Here is a 19,281-nt window from a genome sequence, read left to right on the forward strand (position 1 = left end):
CCTCCTTCTTCACCACCATACATTTGCCATTCCTGCACTGTCGAACCCAACCTGGATCTTCTCTAACTACCCGTTCCCACGTAGCAATATAGACCCACTGGTTCGGATGATTCACAGCACAATATTCTTCCACTGTTCGGATCAGTTTCAGATCCCACGTTCCTTCTACTTGCCAACCTAAACCAAAATCTGGCCATTCTCCCTGACACAAATTTCTCAGTCTATAATCTCTTAGGTCCCTTGGATTCCCTGCTACGGCTCTGCTAGCAAAAGAGCCAAAATTATCTAAGATGCATTGTAAGGGAGTGGAGCTCTTTGAATTTTTCCCTCCCATCCTGCCTAATAGAGGGGACTGTCCTGGCCTGGGCACCCGGCCACTCACGGCATGCGTCAGGAAACACAAGACAGAACCCCTTTCTACCTCCCTGGGAACTTTTTTTTGTCCCTCCCAGCGCTGGCGTTCCCTTAATATCTCATGCAAACCCCTATACTTGCCAGATTTCTGTAGACGTCGGACCAACCTTCGCCCCTGGGCTTTTTCCCCTGGATCCTTTTCCTCCTAGCCGGTTTCTGTGGAACCTCGCTGATGTTGCAGCTCTCACCGTCAGTCGGCGTTGGCAATCAGAGGCAAGCACCGCAGCCGGTCGTGTAGTATTCAGGGGCCCCTTCTCGTCTCACGGTAGTTGCCTCAGGCCCCCACCGCTGAGTTGAGGCCGTCCCGCCAACGGGATCCGTCTCCAAATCTCCTGGCCCGTCTTATAGGAAAAAATCACGTCGGGGTCACCAGAAAATGTAGCGGAACCTTCGTGCTACGGTTCTTGTTGGCGCAGTGGAGGAATTTTGAAGACGGACAACTGAAGGAATTTCCCAGAAAGCAGTTTTATTTCGCTAATGGCCACTAGGGGTCCCCCTAGCACAAAGTAAGTGCTTCTCCAGGGGAACCGGCCAGTGGCATGCTGAGTGAACATTTATACACACTACAGGGTTCGGGTTATGCCCGCCCACAAGCAAATTCATTGGCTTAGAGTTGTGACGCTGCCCAATCTGTGCTGACCAGCAGGCCGGCTGCACCCTTTTTGTGCCGTGCTCACAAATCTTTCAGAGCGCCTGCGTACGCATGCTCTGTTTGTTTATCTATAGCTTTCATTTCTTCAGAAACACATGATTTCCCAGAAGTCACATGTTTCTGTGAGTTTATGCACCCGGGTCGCTAGCTGTCGCCATCTCTGCCCATATATGGTATTTCCTGGGGTTCCTTAACCCCCCCCCGCCTCAACAGGACATAAGGGACACAAACTACAAACACACACACCAGTTTGTGGCTTAAGAAAAATGGCTGGGGCCCAAGGCAGTTAGCTTGCTTTGCTTGATGATATAGCCAGTCCTGTATATGCTTTAATACTGTGCTTCTTAACATTTCTTTTATGTGTATTCCAGTGTTCCAGTATTATTTGGGAACCACGTGAAAGCTTTGGGACACTTTCCCAGACAAATACACATACACATGTTCACACAAAACTTTGAATAGTGCATTATTGATTTATTGCACATATATTAGTCCGCAGCATGCATGCACACACATACTGAACATTTGGAAACACTTTTCCCCATCTTAAAATTCAGAAAAATGAATGAGACAAGAAATAGAAGGAAATGTTCATACTTACCCTAGGCCGCAGGGTCCTTTAAGCCTATCCATATGAGTTTATAGACCTCTGATTAAGATCCACACTTTAAAACTACTTTTTGGTTCTGTAGTTCTTTTTTCCCACACCAGAAGCAACTTGCAGTTTCTCAAGTCGCTCCTGACACAGAAAAAAAATTGGTCCCCCCAGATGTTTTGAATTTCACCTGCCACACTCATCTAGGAGATAAGTTCCAAAACATCTGGGAGACCAAAGGCTGAAAACAAGCCATTTAGGTGGATACATAACTTTTCGATTCATCCCCCTTCCGAGAAGGCTCTCCTCAAAACCTCTGGTCTTTTTCTACAGATCACACTTTGAATCTGGGTGTCACCCTGTAGTAAATCTATTCTTTTCAAAAGTTTGCAATACTATATTCAACAATTTGCACAGAGGTCTCTATAAAGTAAGATGGGATAAGGACATTGTGCTAAAAATAAAGATACTTTTGTTCGCTCTCTCTCTAAAATATTTTCTCTTTCTATCCACATGCCAAGCAACTCATCTTTTTGCCATCATGTTGTATAAGTTAATCTTTAGCTTTAAATATAAATACCACAATTATTGAATATCCCTTTCAGACAAATAAACAAACAAAAACCTTTTCCAAGTCCTAAACCAGAATTTTCTAGTCCTCTGCATTACAATATTATTGCCTCCTTTTGAGACAGTTTTTTTTCTCCAGGACTTTCCCCTTTTAATTCCCTTATTGAGGCCAAATTAGCTATGGTGCTTCGCCAACCATCTATTCTATTGCCAGATGCAGTGGAAAAAATAAAACTTATCTCTGACATCTGCAATAATCTCTTTTTTCATATATTCTCTGTTTAAAGGCAGATAATCGGTAAAGGCTTCGTCTTTGTAAATGGCGCCCTCACATGGTTTCAAAATAAAAAATATATAAAGGAATCTCAAAGAACCATGGAAATATGAAAGAAGGTTTGTAGTGTATGCTTTCATAGATTCAGATAACTTTATAAAATTATTATTATTTTATTACTTATGAAACTGGAAATCAGATTAAAAATCTGATTATTGCCAACTCAAGACATTTCTGCTTCCCAGGTTCTGTTTCTCCCCACAAAGGAGGTGTGATCTACTTCTCTCTAGCTGCGACTTGTGGCTTTTAGAATAGTCTGATGGAAAAAAGCTAGAGCACCAGCTTTCATGCATTGCACCAATACATAATAATAATAATAATAATAATAATAATAATAATAATAATAATAATAACAACAACAACAACAACAACAACAACATCAACAACAACAATATAAAACTTTATTTATACCCATCCACCATCTCCCATAGGAACTCGGGGTGGCTTACAAAATAGCACACGATGGTGCTATACAACATATAAAATGCAGTACATCAACCTATGAACGTATGCCTATACTTACAAAGAGAGGGAAGGAGAAGACACAACCCCCCCCCCCTCACACACACACACACACACACACACACACACACAAATGTTTTTTTAAAAATTGAAATTTGAATGAGGACATATAAGGGACTGACCTGGAATCCCACTTCATTTTGGATGTTGTGGATCAGCAGGTACTTCAGGTTTTAATATGTGAATTGTTATTTACATGTACAGTAGAGTCTCACTTATCCAACACTCGCTTATCCAATGTTCTGGATTATCCAACGCATTTTTGTAGTCAATGTTTTCAATATATTGTAATATTTTGGTGCTAAATTCGTAAATACAGTAATTACTACATAGCATTACTGCGTATTGAACTACTTTTTCTGACAAATTTGTTGTATAACATGATGTTTTGGTGCTTAATTTGTAAAATCATAATGTAATTTGATGTTTAATAGGCTTTTCCTTAATCCCTCGTTATTATCCAACATATTCGCTTATCCAACGTTCTGCCGGCCTGTTTATGTTGGATAAGTGAGACTCTACTGTATCTGAAAACAAAGCTTCCTAAATCCAAGTTAAAACATTATTTCCTTAGAGAAAATGAATGTCTTGGTGTTTTTTTCCCCTAATTTCTGTGGCATTGTGTGTGCTTTTGTATGCCTGTCTTTGATGTTTGTCTTTACAATACAATTGTGTCATTTCATACATTTATCTAACCCAGCAGTGGACATATGTCCCATGAATCCCCATTTTCTAGCCTCTGGGACTTCCTTGGTTTTTAAAAAAATGGTGCAATTTGGACAATAAAACAGTGATTTAAAACAGTGACTGGGAGTGAAGTAACATTCCATTTTGTTCCTATTTTGAAATAGACTGCTGAGGAAAATTGGAATATTTGGCTTGTAATAGTGGTGGGAGGCCTCCATGCAATCGCTCACCTCAGTTCTAGTGATAACAGAAAAATAATCAGAAAGTAAGATATCAATACACTACTACACATAGACATAACAAAGAAGAAAGAAACTATTAATTGGAACTTTAAGCAACACCCCAGAGTGATGGCTCCTACGGCAGTGAGGTGGTGAATTCAACTCCAAATTCTAGCTTAAATCAGTGTTTACCAAACTTTGGTTTTCCAGGTGTTTTTAAGGTCTGCTCCTACGATTCCCAATTGATGGCCAAGTTGACTGAGGCTTCTAAGAGTTGAAGTCCAATATTGTTGGAGGACCAAAGTGGAAACCACTGGTCTAAATTGCAGAGCCATTATCCAAGCTTCTGCACCTGTACTCTAGATTAGATTCAGTACTTTGGATAGCTCCTCTAAAATTCAGGCTAACTCACAGAATGGATTCACCAACTCACTGATATGAATGGCACCAGCCACTACTAACACAATGTCTGCTGCAATTATTCCTAAAAATTTCCAGGAGTGCTTCTCATTTTCTGGCAATTTATTAGTAGATATTCCCTTTCTATGCACACACACACACAATTGCCAGAAAATTGGTATCAAAATTCCTGGAAGTTTCCAGAAACAGCAAATTGCCTTTAAAATATAGATCCATCTTGCTTTGTTTTGCCCCAATATCTCCCATTTTAAAAAATAACCAAAAATGAACTGGGCTGAAAGTGGGCCCCAAAACTCCATAGCTGGGCAACACTTCTTCTAGAGCCTGGGAGTCAAATTCAGAGCAATAAAATGCAATTTGTTGTCATTTTAGTCTCACAGCCCTGTAAGGTAGAGATTATTAACCATAGGTGACCTTCAAGGAATCCACGAACCTCTCTGGTTTTCATTCTGTTTAAATGTGGGTAGAGCTGCATTTTTTCTGGGAAGAGGCAATCCATAGTTTGCATACGATTTTCAAAACGATAAGTCACCCACACAAAAAGGTGCTGCTGTCAGCTGAGATAGGCTAAGATATAATGACAGATCCAACATTATCACATAACCGTGGATTTAAACTCTGGATTGCCCATATACCATATTTAGTACTCTAAGCTAAAGCTCACCTTTTTTGGCTAAGTGGCCTTGCTGAAATTACAGTGCACAATAGATTTGTGTCATACAGTAATGTTAGTACTGAGCTCAATCAAAAGAAGAAGGTGCTTCAGGAACTGAAACTGGAGCTCCACTTTAAGGGGCATTTCTCTAATTAAATGGCCAGGACTCAATGCTATGAGATTCTGGAATTTGTAGTTGAGTCACTAGCATTCTTTGGCAGAGAAGTCTCAAAACCTTGTCAGATTACAGCCCCCAGGATTCCATAGCATTGAACCAGGGCAATTAAAGTGGATTCATTCTACAGCATAGACACACCCCAAGTTTTTTTTCCATTGCTGGAAGTTTTGGTGTTCTAACATTTTGGTATTTCAAGAAGGAATTCTAAGCAGGCAGCCTTTTTGGGCCAAATTAGAAAGAGTGCACTTTTTGCTGCTATGCATTACATTCGGCAGCAAGTTTTAAATTTCCTGACCCTTAGATCTGATGTGTTTGTGCAGGTCTGAGTCCCTCTTCTTATGAGGTGGTCATTGACTGTAATAAAGTGAACTTGAACTTGAACTTAACATTCGGTAGAATTTTTTTATTTTTTTATTTTTTTGGTTTTAGGGTTTTGAAAATTGCATTAGATTCGATGATGCATTAGACTTGAGTAAATACAGTACTTTCCTGACCTTTCCACACGCACTTGGGAAATAGTCCACCCAATTTTAGAGTTGCTGTAGATCACAAAAACAATGCAGTGCAAAAGGCATACAGAGCCCTACATATTACCCACTCCTAATTTAAACCTAGATCTATCATCTTACAATCTGGATTTCCGAATAGATTGGGGTGTTTGTATGATTCTATCCCTCTGACTTGTATCAAAAGTTTTGTTGTTCTTTGCAGGTTGGAAAAAAGAATAATTTGCCCAAAATATAATAAGAAAGATAGAAGTAATGAACAAGGTGACATTACTGTAAAGAGCTTGTTCTCTTCAAGAACATTTTCTGCCAGGATAGCAATTTTTGTTGAGAAAATAGACAAATCCTGTGCAGTAAGATAGCCTTTCCTGGCACATTTGGAGAGACATAGAATTATTTTGTCGATGTGCATGTATTGTTTTATCAACTGTGTAGAGCTTGTACAAATGCAATTTTTTCCTTCTTGAAAAAAATAGAGACACGTGTGATTTGCCATAAACAAAAATATATAATCTTATTTAGCTTGTTTTTAGAGTTAGGACTTTATACCATCCCTAGTTTTCCCTCCTCCCCAGTTGAAGACTATGACCAACCATGAGTCAAAGCAGCCTTGAGCTGTTTTTCAAACCCAAATAGGTACTCTCAATCCACCAAAACCTTATCATCCACTGACGCCTGGGAATGGTGTTTAGTCTGTAGATTACTTCATGAGCTGCAGTTCCTGACACGGGCAAAAGACAGGATGGAGAAAATTAATTTGCTGGTTAATAAAATATGTTATTTCTTCTCTCTTCTCAGAAATCTGTATGGAACACGGACCTATTATTTCCTCTTATAGTCCTTGCCTTCAACCTTAATCCCTTAATCAGAAATCCTTGATATTATTTTTCCAAACATGAAGAGGACCCTGATTTCTGAGTATTAAGGCAAGAAAGGAAAAAATTTAGGCCTCCAGTTGTTTAAAATTTGAACCCCCTAAAGCTCCAGCCACCATGGCTAAAGATATATGTTTATGAAAATTATAGTCCAAAACATGTACAGGGGTTAAGCAGACATGGACAAACTTTGATCCTCCAGGTGTTTTGGACTTCAACTCCCACAATTCCTAACAACCAGTAAGCTGGCTGGGATTTCTGGGAGCTGAAGTCCAAAACAACTGGAGGGCCAAAGTTTGCCCATGCCTGGGCTAAAGTAACCTGCATTGGGGGAGACAGTTGCTTCTTTCTTTTGCTTCAGGCTGTGTTTTGCCCCGTGGCTATGATGTTGGATAGCTGGGGAAAAATCTAGTATTATACACCCAGTTTCCAACACACTTTCACATGTTGAAATTTCATTTTTGTGCAACTTATTCTGACTCTCCAGGAGGAAATAACTGTATAGCATTTAAGCTGTTGCTTGATTAAGTTGGAGAGGATTGCTCATTATTACCCCCTTCATTATCCCAAATGCAATTTTACCTTAACAAACCTTGTACTGTGTTAAAGTCCGACAAATTTGTTATAGTGTAAGCTATCACAGGCAGTAGTCGTTTCATTAAAAATGAAGCGTAATCCTGAATTACAGATTTTTATACAGAAGGAGGTAGTGGGTGGGTTGTAAATGGAGAAGTTATAGGGAAATTAAATGCAGAAGTATAGACTATGAACACTGTATTTTTAACAGTGACCATTCACAAGAAATATGTTGTTGATAACTCAAGTTATTCTAACAGTCGCAAGTAGAGTAACACTAGTAAAGGAGGCCACAGCCCAGAATTTAGAAGAAATAAGCAGGCCTCATTTAATTATCATTTTTTAGTTATCTCTTCCATTGCCATAAGTCAAAGCTGACTTGCTGGCACATAATAATACCACCACCATGATCCCAAAAAATCCACCTTAATCATGATTCATGTCACAGGTGCTAGAATTAAACTTTGCCATCTATTGTCACTCAACAATTTCTTTGTGCAGTCTGGAAATCCATATAGATTTGTAAGAGAAAAATATAATTGTTCAGGATAGGTTATGGATAATGGATGCATCATTGTATAAGTTTGTAGTTCAAGAAAATCCAAGAGCCAATGTGGCGTAGTGACTTGAGTGTTCAACTGTAACTCTGGAGACCAAGGTTCAGGTTTCCACTTAGCCATGGAACCTACTGGGTGACCCTGAGCAAGTCACATTCTCTCAGCCTAAGTGGTGGCACAATGGGTTAAACACTTGTGCTGGTAGGACTGCTGACTGACATGTCAGCAGTTCGAATCCTGAGAAAGTGGGTGAGCTCCCTCTGTCAGCTCCAGCTCCCCATGCGGGGACGTGAGAGAAGCCTCCCACAAGGATGATAAAACATCAAACACCCGGGGGTCCCCTGAGCAATGTCTTTTCAGATGGCCAATTCTCTCACACCAGAAGCGACTTGCAGTTTCTCAAGTCCCTCCTAACACAGAAAAAAAGTCTATGAGGAAGGTAATGGCTACCCTTTTCTGAACAAATCTTATTAAGAAAAACCTGTGATGGTCTCACTTTAGGATCACCATAAGACAGAAACAACTCAAAGGAACACAAGAACTAAGTTCAACAAAATTGAAAGAGACTGCATGATTCCCAGGTTAAAGGTTTGTGTTATTAACAATGCTAGGATATCTGGGATATCAAGACTGTTTTTGTGAGTGACCATCATTAATAACACCGTGATCACATTGACTACACTTCTTTGATTTAGTTCCCTTTGACTTTCTGTTTACAGTTCTTATCACCATTGAACCCCACTATAGTCACATCAGGGATAATATTTCAGACATCACATAAGGTGAGATAAAGTAAAAGCTAAAGGTTTTCCCCTGACATTAAGTCTAGTTGTGTCCGACTCTGGGGGCTGGTGCTCTTCTCCTTTTCAAAGCCAAAGAACCGGCATTTCATTGATACAACGTAATAATCAATATCGTGGTTATACCACACTGGAAGGTTATATTGTATTAGATTTCTATCCACATGGACACAACCTAAAAGAAAACAATAGTTCTAAACAAACACGCACAAGCCAAAAACTGCCTTCTGGATCAGTCCATGGGCACATCCAGCCCAGTGTAATTGGCACTGTGTGTGTGTGTGTGCGCGCCTTTAAGACCCCTGTTAACTAATGCAACCCAATGAATGTCAGTGGAAGTAAAAAATACCATTCTGTTCTGCTTTGGTCTCTAGAATACTGTGTCCAATTCTGTGCACCACAATTCAAAAAAGATATTGACAAGCATTTCCAAAGGAAAGCGACCAAAATGTTCAAAGATCTGGAAACTAAGACCTATGAGAAATGGCTTAGGAAACTAGGAATGTTTAGCCTAGAGAGGTTAAGGTGATATAATAGCCATGTCTAAATATTTGAAAGGATGTTATGTTTAGGAGAGAGCAATCTTATTTTACACTGCTCTGGAGACTAGGACATGGAGCAATGGATTCGAACTACAGGAAAAGAGATTCCACCTAAATGTTAGGAAGAACTTTTGACTTTTGATGGGTGTGGTGGGGTCTCCTCCTTTGTCAAAACACTCCTAAACAGATGCTGGATGGCCATCTGTCAGGAGTGTTTTGACTATATATTCCTGCATGGTAAGGGGTTGGACTAGATGGCCCTTGTGATGTCTTCCAATTCTATGATGCTATGATTCATGTGATTTTTTGAGGCAAAGAATAATTAGACATGGCTCTACCAGTTCTATCCTACAGCCCATGGTATTCATTGGCAGCCTACTATCCATGTAGAAATATCTCTCCATACTTTCTTAGCCTTGAAGGAGCCAGAAAGCTCTGATGTTTTTTCTGCCATAGTCTATTTTGGCTACCCTCTGGATATTAAATCAGAATTCAGTGCTCTAGAGCGAGATGCCAGCTGATTGGCAAAGAAGTCCAGTAGGCGGGCATAATGGGCGGATAAGAGCTTGGATGAGAAGTGCCAAAGGTTGGCATAGAGAGAAACAGAGACGTGTGTGTGTGTGTGTGTGTGTGTGTGTGTGTGTGCGTGCTGAAGACTTGAAACATAGAAACAGACATGGAGGCTCCAAGGGGAGTACAGTCTTTCTGTTACTTTTGCCTTTTCTTGATGTTAGGGGAGCTGGTTCCCCCCAGTACTGCTCAGCTGTGGTGGCCCTTTGGTGAAACTAAGGACACCAAAACTACAACAGTCCCTACAACTCCCAAAGGTAGGTCCAAATGATATAGACAATCTCAGCTTTGCTATACTATAGAAAAAGGGGGTTGGACAAACATGGGCAACTGTTGTTTAAGACTATAACTCTCAATCCAACATAGGCTATGGTGGATACGGTCAAAGTTGCCTTTTCCTGGATTAGAAGAACAAATGAGAGGCTTCTGTTTAAATAGGATAGCATTTAATGCTAGTCAGTGTGGAGGGTTTGAAGTCTAGGTACAGCATTGATGTATGTGGGAATGTGTCTTAAGAGTTTGGAACATAAAACATAAGAAATGGGGTTGCTTAGAATTCAGGTGATGACTTCTTTCACAGCTGCTAACGTTCAAGAATCCCTTATAGTTTTTGTTGAGTATCCCACATTCAGAATTCCCAAATACTGTACTCCAAAATCTAAAATTATCCATATGGGTGGCTGTCTGAAATAGTGACATCTTTGCTTTCTGATGGATCACTGTACATACTTTCATACACAAAATTGGGGCTGTTGTGTGTTTTCCAGGCTGTACGGCCATGTTCCAGAAGCATTCTCTCCTGACGTTTTGCCCACATCTATGGCAGGCATCCTCATAGGTCTTAGCTTCCAGATCTTTGAACATCCTCAATATACCTCACAACCTCTGAGGATGCCTGCCATAGATGTGGATGAAACGTGAGGACAGAATGCTTCTGGAACATGGCTATACAGCCCGTAAAACACACAACAACCCTATGATTCTGGCCATGAAAGCCTTCGACAACATGCACAAAATTATTTAATATATTTTCTATACAGGTAGTGTCAGGCATTTAAGGGGCATATGAGACAAAAAAGAATTTCGTGTTTCAACTTTAGTCCCATTGCCAAGATAATTTCATGATGCAAGTATTCCTAAATCTGGAAGAAAAATTGAATACAGAACACTTTTGGTCCCAAGCATTTCAGATAAGGGATAGTCAATCTGTTTAATCCTAGGCAGGATTGCAACATGCTCATTTCCCCTTTGTGGTACTGCATTGATGTTAAAAGGCGTTTGTTTCTCAACATTCAACTTCAGCAGGGAAAGGTTACACCTGCTTAATTTCTCCCTGCTGTGCAGATCTGAAAGTTATACAACCCTTGCCAATATGGGGATAGCAGGATGAATTTTGCCTAAGGGGGACTGACCTCAGATCTCTGTTTTGCTTTGATGCTTGCAGGGTACCTCTAGCAAGCTCTCTTTACCTTATTTAACCTTACAGAGTATGCGTAAGTCACACTGTGAACACAATGGAAGGTGAATTAGATAGTGTTGTAAGTTTAACATACAGTGATGGAAAGGTGGAGTTCCAACTTTGGTTTTCCTGTCCTATGGGGAAATTTATTATTATTATTATTATTATTATTATTATTATTATTATTATTATTAATGTTTATTTATACCCCACTTTTTCTCTCCACCAAGGAGACTCAAAGCAGAAAGAGTGTGATAACTAGAATTATTTCTTCTATATTTTGTCAGAGCATAGGAAACTTTTGGACTATAACTCCCAATGGCCATGCTAGCTGAAAGAAGTATGGGGGATATAGTTGGAAAAAATAACTTTTCTAAACTCTGGTTTTGGGTGCTGTATTGTGATAACCATCCCCAATGTGGTTTTGCGTTATCTTGCCAGGTACGGAAGCTGATGTAGAGCAGCCTTCTGAAAAGACAACTGTCATGACCACATCCTCTTCTTGGAATATACTTGACACATTTACAGAGGAAGCAACCACATCCGAAGAAACACTGGATCCGGTGAGCACTTTCCACATGGTGACTGGTTGTGGTACACTGGTTGTGGGAGAGAGAGACATTTAGGAAGTTACTCCATTGCAAGAAAGTTGTGCTTATACCTTTTTTACTGGGAAGGCCCTTGTACCTTTTAAAATCAGTGTGATCAACAGAAATTGAACAGTTCACACTCTCCTAGGTATTAGCAAGTGTGGGAGAAGAGTACTGTTACAAACAGAAACCTGTTTTGGTAACTGGATACATAGCAGCCATCATAGCTGGCATTTATATAAACATTCTAAGTTTTCTGCAGTGGCGCAGTGGGTTAAACCACTAAGCTGCAGAACTTGCTGACCAGAAGATTGACAGTTCGAAGCCACGGGATGGGGCCAGCTCCCATTATTAGCCCCAGCTTCTGCCAACTTAACAGTTCAAAAACATGCAAATGTGGGTAGATCAATAGGTACCGCTTCAGTGGGGAGGTAACAGTGCTCCATGCAGTCATGCCAGCCACATGACCTAGGAGGCATCTACAGACAACGCTGGTTCTTCGGCTTAGAAATGGAGATGAGCACCAACCCCCAGAGTCAGGCTCGACTATTCAAGGGGAAACCTTTACCTCTTAACTGTTCATCATATTCCCAACATTATTTTAGTAATAATGTCTAATATATTTTATAAAGTCATTATCATCATCATACCAGTTCCAAGATCACCTAGAATTCATGGTGAAATTAAATGTAGCACATATCCAATGAATTACCTCTATTTTACACCAGCCATAAGTGCCTGAACATGTCCAGTGAATCTGTTTCCTAACATTTGTTGCTTACATTTATGTCCTGCCTTTCCTCAGTTGAGATCAAGTTAGCACACACTTAATAACCCCCCCCTACTTTTTTCCTCACAACAACCCTGTGAGGTTGGTCGGGCAGAGAAATAGACACTGTTCAAGACCATGCAGTCAATTTCATGACTCAATGGAAAATAGAGCCCGACTCAGTCAGCACTGAATGTGAATTTACACGTGAGTGAGTGCCTGGTGGAAGTCAGAACAGAGAGGTACAGAAGAGAGGAAAAAGAAAGCTACGTTTTAAGTTTACCTCTCTCTTCAATAATTCATCTACAAGATGAATCTTTCACTAAAAAGGCAACACAAATAATGACCTTCGCCAACCTTTAGTTTTATATTCCCAAATACTTATCTAAGAATGTTTGTGCAGTACAGCATTAAGAACAATATTAAATACTTTAGAATTATGATAATCCATTTGTATGTAGGTCTTTCTATGTGTGAGGTGTGGGAATGAAGTAAATCCTGTCTTTTAAGCAAAACAGTGTTGAAAATATAATAATTAACATTCTTCTGTTTTGGGTTATTTGAGACCAACTTATGCCTCTGTGTTAAATAGTGGCTTTCAGCACATGGAGAAAATGCGGAGAACGGTGTACATACAAGGTCTAGCCTTGTATTCTGTAATAATTAATCTGGAAGGGTGAATGCTTCTCATTCCATTGCATTATAAAATAGAGAAGGGGGAAATCTTCTGACAAAGTGCAGTTAAAAGAGTATGAAGGTCATTACAGTCTAATCTATTTAAGTGATCTAGAGTGTGCACCTTTTTATATGTATGTATTCTCAAGATGGCCTGATTTGGTACCAATTGTCCTGATTAATCTCTGACCATTTTTAAACTGCTTTTAAAATTCCCTAGTTTCTCTAGCATCTGCCCAATTTCACCCCTTTATCCCCAGCTTGGTTCAGGTGGTGGAAAAAGCTGCAGCCTCTCCTAGATAGTTTGTTCTTCTTTGTTTATAACTTTTGTTATCTTGATGGTACCCTAACATTGCTTGGCCACACGTTTCTTGGTTTTGATCTGTGAAATGATGGAGAGTTTGTGTGTGACTCCATTTGGAAAATAAAACTAGTACGGTAATAATGTAAATCAGGCAACTGCTAATCTAACCTGGATGAGCCCTTGATGTGGGAGACACAGACCAAAGTCCCAAGGCCAGCTCCCCCACCCAGTGACAGACGCATCATGCCAAGCTGTCCTTTTTTCTGCTAACCTTATCAACAATTAGGGTCTTGCGAGACACAACAAAACCTTGAATGCTATGGCAGAATGCCTCGACTTGCAGCGCAAACCTTAATTCCCCCTATCGCAAAATTTGGGGAAAAAAAACTCCTTGGGGCTTAAACCTCCTAGCATTCACCTGCCAGTATGGTCCCAGATGGAGTTGCAATCCAAAACTGTTTTCTCTCCGGTTCCGGCTTGTAAAGCAATAAAACTCAAAAGTCATGGCCAATGAACAAGCAGCTGGTGCACAATAGGTTTACAAGAAATTTTATGACTAAGGGTGCATCTGCATTGTACAGTTAATGCAGTTTGATACCATTTTAACAGGACTGGCTCAATGCTATTGAATCATTGGAGTTGTAATTTCACAATGTCTTTACCTTTCTCAGCCAAAGAATCCTGGCACCTCACCAAATAAAAGAAGCCAGGATTTCATAGCACAGAGTCATTGCACTTAAAGTAATGTCAAACTACATTAATTCTACAATGGAGATGCACCTTAGAAGTATGACACAAATATGGTCCTAGTCTTGGCACATTGGAGAAAAGTTCCAGTTCGCCACATGAGAAGTGCTGACTTGGTTGCCTGGGCATGGTCGACTGTCTCCGCCGTATACTGGTAAACAAAACACACTGACAATACTGATTTTTGGGTAAACTGGTCACAACATTTTATTGGTTACAGAATGAAGGGTTGGCTGCCTGCATGGGTCCCGGATCAACGATCAGACAGCCCAATGCTGTCTGATCCAAAAACGTCCCGGCACAACCGACACCTGACCCGGTAGTCGGTCTCCAGCGCCACCTGGCGGTGGCCAAAATATCCCCTCCCCCCTGATGCCAATGAAAAGGGGGGGGTGGAGTATTTTACGAGATCCGCGACCCATGCCATACGCCACAAACAGTTGTGACAAAGAATGTAACATGAAAGCCAGCAGGGTGGGCGGGATGGCAAGCTGCAGCCTCCGAATGGCTGCTGAAGATCTTCTTTGGGGCGGAGCCTGGAGCGGCCCCGCCCACGGAGGGCCCTGACGGCGGGAAATCTTCCCGCCGCGCCGAGGGGGCTCCTGGGAAGAAGAAGCCCCCGATCGCCGCCATGCTGGGAGGGAGGGGGCGCCCTTCCCAGCAACCTGCAGGGCCCGGTGAGTCGGGCCCTGCCCTTTGCCTGGGCATGGTCGACTGTCTCCGCCGTATACTGGTAAACAAAACACACTGACAATACTGATTTTTGGGTAAACTGGTCACAACATTTTATTGGTTACAGAATGAAGGGTTGGCTGCCTGCATGGGTCCCGGATCAACGATCAGACAGCCCAATGCTGTCTGATCCAAAAACGTCCCGGCACAACCGACACCTGACCCGGTAGTCGGTCTCCAGCGCCACCTGGCGGTGGCCAAAATATCCCCTCCCCCCTGATGCCAATGAAAAGGGGGGGGTGGAGTATTTTACGAGATCCGCGACCCATGCCATACGCCACAAAAGGAGGGTGGGAGCCCCCACTCTCCTTGCCGCCAACCCTACCTTCCGTAGCCAACAAAACCAAAATAATAACATTAAGGACAATGTGAGTAACTGGATACCGCTGAGGCGCTGCCATGCAGCTGTCCAATGACCTGAGTCCTTCACCACCTCGCCACTAGATGCGAGAGTCCTAAACAAACAATCCAGTGTCTAGCGGGCAATTTTGTCCTTCCTGTGGCGTCCTCGGCGCCCGGTTCCTCCCGACTGACCGCTACAGTATGATGCCATCTCTGTCCCGTCGACCGGTCTTCTCAATTCACGGTGGTGCACCTGAGGAAAAGGAGGAGAGGGGCCGGCAGACCTCGTAGCCTCCAGAAGAAGGCCGGGTCTGATGTATGAAGCATAAGCTGTCGATTTCCACCTCCCCATGGTCTTAATGATGTCCACTGGCACACCCCCTACCGCTGCAGTGGTGGCTGCTCCTATCCTGAATGAATGCCCTCCATATTCAGCTGCAGGGAGGCCCAAGCCAGTTAAGGCGCTGCGGAATATCGCCATAAACTGGTACCTAGATAGTGGGGTACCGTTTTTATGAATGAAAAGCGTACCTGGGGATGACCTGCGTATATGTAAATATTCGGAAAGTGCCCTGACTGGACATAACCGCCCTGGTTCTAACCCTTTGATGCTGAGGGATGCCCCTCTCCCCCCTTGATCGGTCTTTGATTGTCTGATTCTGATGACTAGCGAGTTATGCCCGATGGAAACATCCCTAAGCTGTAGTGCCTTCCCTGACCCGTCAGCCTTGGAGTCGGCCACCACCTCTCCCAGTCTGAGTGCCCCGAAGAAAGCTGTGGTATAAGCTGCTGTGAAAAGTTTCACCTCGTAACGTGAAGTGCAGATTCTCTTCAGCGACGAGATGAGCCTGCTAAGGGTGTTGTAGGAGAGGGGACGTCTCCCATCCTTCTGCTTTGTCGCCCGCTTGCTCCATCCTCTCAATAACTTCCTAGTTCTGTAGTCGTTGCATGGGTCTCCCCATCCTGCCGCTTTGCTGTAGAAGGCAATGCCTGCCAGTTGCCGCCGCATGGCATGTGCTGAAACGTTAGCCCTTCTCTGGCGAATGATGAAATGCAGCACCTCGTCTTCACTGGTTGGCCATCTGCTGCCGTACCCCGCTTCCAGCCTGAACTTGGTGAATGCTGTCATAGCTGCACGGTATGCCCTCCTGGTCGCCGGCGCGATGGTTAGCATTAGTTCGGACCAGGCTTCTCCTCTCCAAGGGTCCACAGCTCCTGTGGGAAAATGGTGGGCTGGAGGTCTGCGTCCGGCGCTAGCGACCGAAACCTGTCGTCCTGGAAACGGGATAATGCATCCGCTACTTCATTTTGAACACCTGGAATATATTGGGCTAAGAAAGTGATGTTAGCTTCCAAGCAAGTTAATACAAAAAACCTTACAAGTTTCATTACTCTAGGAGATTTTGATGTTTGTCTGTTGATGACCCTGACTACAGCTTGATTGTCACACCAAAATCGTACTCTCTTGTTCCTGAATTTTTCGGTCCAGGTTCGCACAGCCACTAATATGGGGAAAAACTCAAGGAAGGTGAGGTCCCGCAGTATGCTACCTCCTGCCCAACTCTCGGGCCACCTGGCCGCGCACCAGTGCCCTTGAAGATATACCCCGAAGCCGCTGCTGCCTGCAGCATCGGAGTGTACCTGGAGTTCATTCCCCAGCTCCCACCTATCTTGCCAAATGGCGACACCGTTGAACTTGTCCAAGAATTCTAGCCACACCCTCAGGTCCTCCCGCATGCCTAGCGTGACTCTAATGTGGTGATGCGGGGCACTGATCCCTGCCGTGGCCCGTGCTAAACGGGCACAAAAGGGCCTCCCTGGAGACACTACTTTGCAGGCAAAGTTGAGGTGCCCTAGAATGGCCTGCACTTCTCTGAGGGTGACCTTGTTCTTGGCGATGGCCTCAGACAGTAGTCCTTTCAGCTTGGTCAGCTTGTCCTCGGGCAAGCGAGATACCCCCAAAATGGAGTCCAACTGGATGCCCAAATAGGTGATGTTCGTTGAGGGGCCCTCAGTCTTGTCCTTTGCCAATGGGATGCCAAAGACCATAGCCATGGCCCTGAAAGACCGGAGGAGGTGCGCGCACTCGTCACTGTCCCTGACGCCAACAAAAAGGAAATCATCGAGGTAGTGCGTGATGAACTTAGAGCGAGCGAAAGTACGTGCCACCCATTCCAGAAGACAGCTAAAGGTTTCAAAGGCAGCACAGCTGATTGCACAGCCCATGGGCATGGCTTTATCAAAATACCAATTGTCATTGAATTTGAATCCTAGAAGATTGAAATCCGCTGGGTTGACGGGGAGTAGCCTGAACGCGGATTGGATATCGCATTTTGCCATGAGGGCGTGTGGACCCTTCTCTTGTACTAATTTGACCGCCTGGTCAAACGAGGCATATTTTACAGAACAAAGTTCAGGCGGGATGGCATCGTTGACAGATGAACCTTTTGGATAGGACAGATGATGTATAAGGCCTCCGAATGGCTGCTGAAGATCTTCTTTGGGGCGGAGCCTGGAGCGGCCCCGCCCACGGAGGGCCCTGACGGCGGGAAATCTTCCCGCCGCGCCGAGGGGGCTCCTGGGAAGAAGAAGCCCCCGATCGCCGCCATGCTGGGAGGGAGGGGGCGCCCTTCCCAGCAACCTGCAGGGCCCGGTGAGTCGGGCCCTGCCCTTTTGTTTGATTTTTAAAATGTATTATCTAAAATCTACATAGAAGTTTTAAAAGACAATACAATCTCATACAATGCACATATACATTTATATCTGCTACTATCCTACTCTGCACACTAACAACAACAAACTACTAACTCCACTAACCAAAAGAAATATACAAATTACCTCTATATACCTTTATGTAAACAATTACAGGTATTCTTAAAAAAAAGTTAAAATCCTTTTGGCCCCAAGCCTTTCAAATAAGGGATGCTCAACCTGTAAGACAGACTTTGAACATGTGCGAAGAGTGCATTGTTTCATAACTGGTGAATTACAGTCAAGCCTAACATATATAAGTCATGATGTCTGGACTTCTGGATCAAAGTCTGGCATGAGGAAGGGGGGATCCAACAAATTAATACATATAGATATCATTATAAAGCAAGTTTCAATTTACATGCTCACCTTCTTTCAAACATAATTGTGATCATGTATAGTTATAGTAAACAAAGCACTGTTGTTAGGATGCAGCAAAATATATGGTTTTCTCTCTCCGCACAATATGAACTCAATACTCTTCCTATATCAGTATATACTATAGGTGCCAACTGACATACATATTTTGCTAATCTGGAATGTGCTCATAAATTCCACTTTTATTCCCAGGCCACATCAGCTATTAGCAGAACTGAAGCCTCTCCTGATAACATCTTTCCTTTTACAACTATGTTTGAGGGCAGTGCTGACAAGGAAGAAGAGCCTGAATTCCTACAGGTAACAATACTGTGAGAGCCACTGGCAAGATGACAATTTGAAAATAATGAGCAATGCAACAATGTGCCCCTACAACACCGTACAGACAAATGGCAATGAATTATAGTTTAAACCAGTGGTTCCCAACCTTTGGGCTTCCAGATGTTTTGGACTTCAACCCCCAGAAATCCCAGACAGGTTACCAGCTGTTAGGAACTGTGGGAGCTGAAGTCCAAAACACCTGGAGGCCCAAAGGTTGGAAACCACTGGTTTAAATGCTATTGTGAGTAATGGAAATAATGAGCTGGAATGCAGAAAAAAATTCATTAAAAGATTCACTACCATTTGAAAGTCCACGTATCCATGTGGACATGGAGTCATCAAAATGCAACCCTAAATGTTGTTGAACTGCAACTACGAGCAGCCCCAGACAGCATAGATTAGGAATCCTGGGAGTCCAATGAAATCTGGAATTCGGGAAGAGCTAGACCAGTGATTCTCAATCTGTGGGTCCCCAGGTGTTTTGGCCTACAACTTCCAAAAATTCCAGCCAGTTTACCAGCTGTTTGGATTTCTGGAAG

The 19,281-nt window shown here is 42.7% G+C and overlaps 1 protein-coding gene across 3 annotated transcripts in view; it reads left to right on the top strand.

Moving 5' to 3' along the window:
- Window positions 1-6,903: 6,903 nt before the first annotated feature.
- The window catches only part of LOC103279243 (collagen alpha-1(XV) chain), a 36,012-nt gene continuing 23,634 nt past the window's right edge, over window positions 6,904-19,281 (top strand). For 2 of the 3 annotated variants that reach the window (XM_062957921.1, XM_062957922.1), the window contains exons 1-3: window positions 6,905-9,931; window positions 11,575-11,696; window positions 18,614-18,721. In XM_062957921.1, coding sequence (XP_062813991.1) covers window positions 9,781-9,931; window positions 11,575-11,696; window positions 18,614-18,721 — 381 coding nt within the window. In that variant the 5' untranslated portion in view covers window positions 6,905-9,780. Of the gene's footprint in view, window positions 9,932-11,574; window positions 11,697-18,613; window positions 18,722-19,281 lie in introns of all 3 variants that reach the window. The other variant, XM_062957923.1, reaches the window with a different exon arrangement.

This window comes from Anolis carolinensis, chromosome 6 (genome assembly GCF_035594765.1).
Source record: "Anolis carolinensis isolate JA03-04 chromosome 6, rAnoCar3.1.pri, whole genome shotgun sequence".
NCBI classification, from domain to species: Eukaryota; Metazoa; Chordata; class Lepidosauria; order Squamata; family Dactyloidae; genus Anolis; species Anolis carolinensis.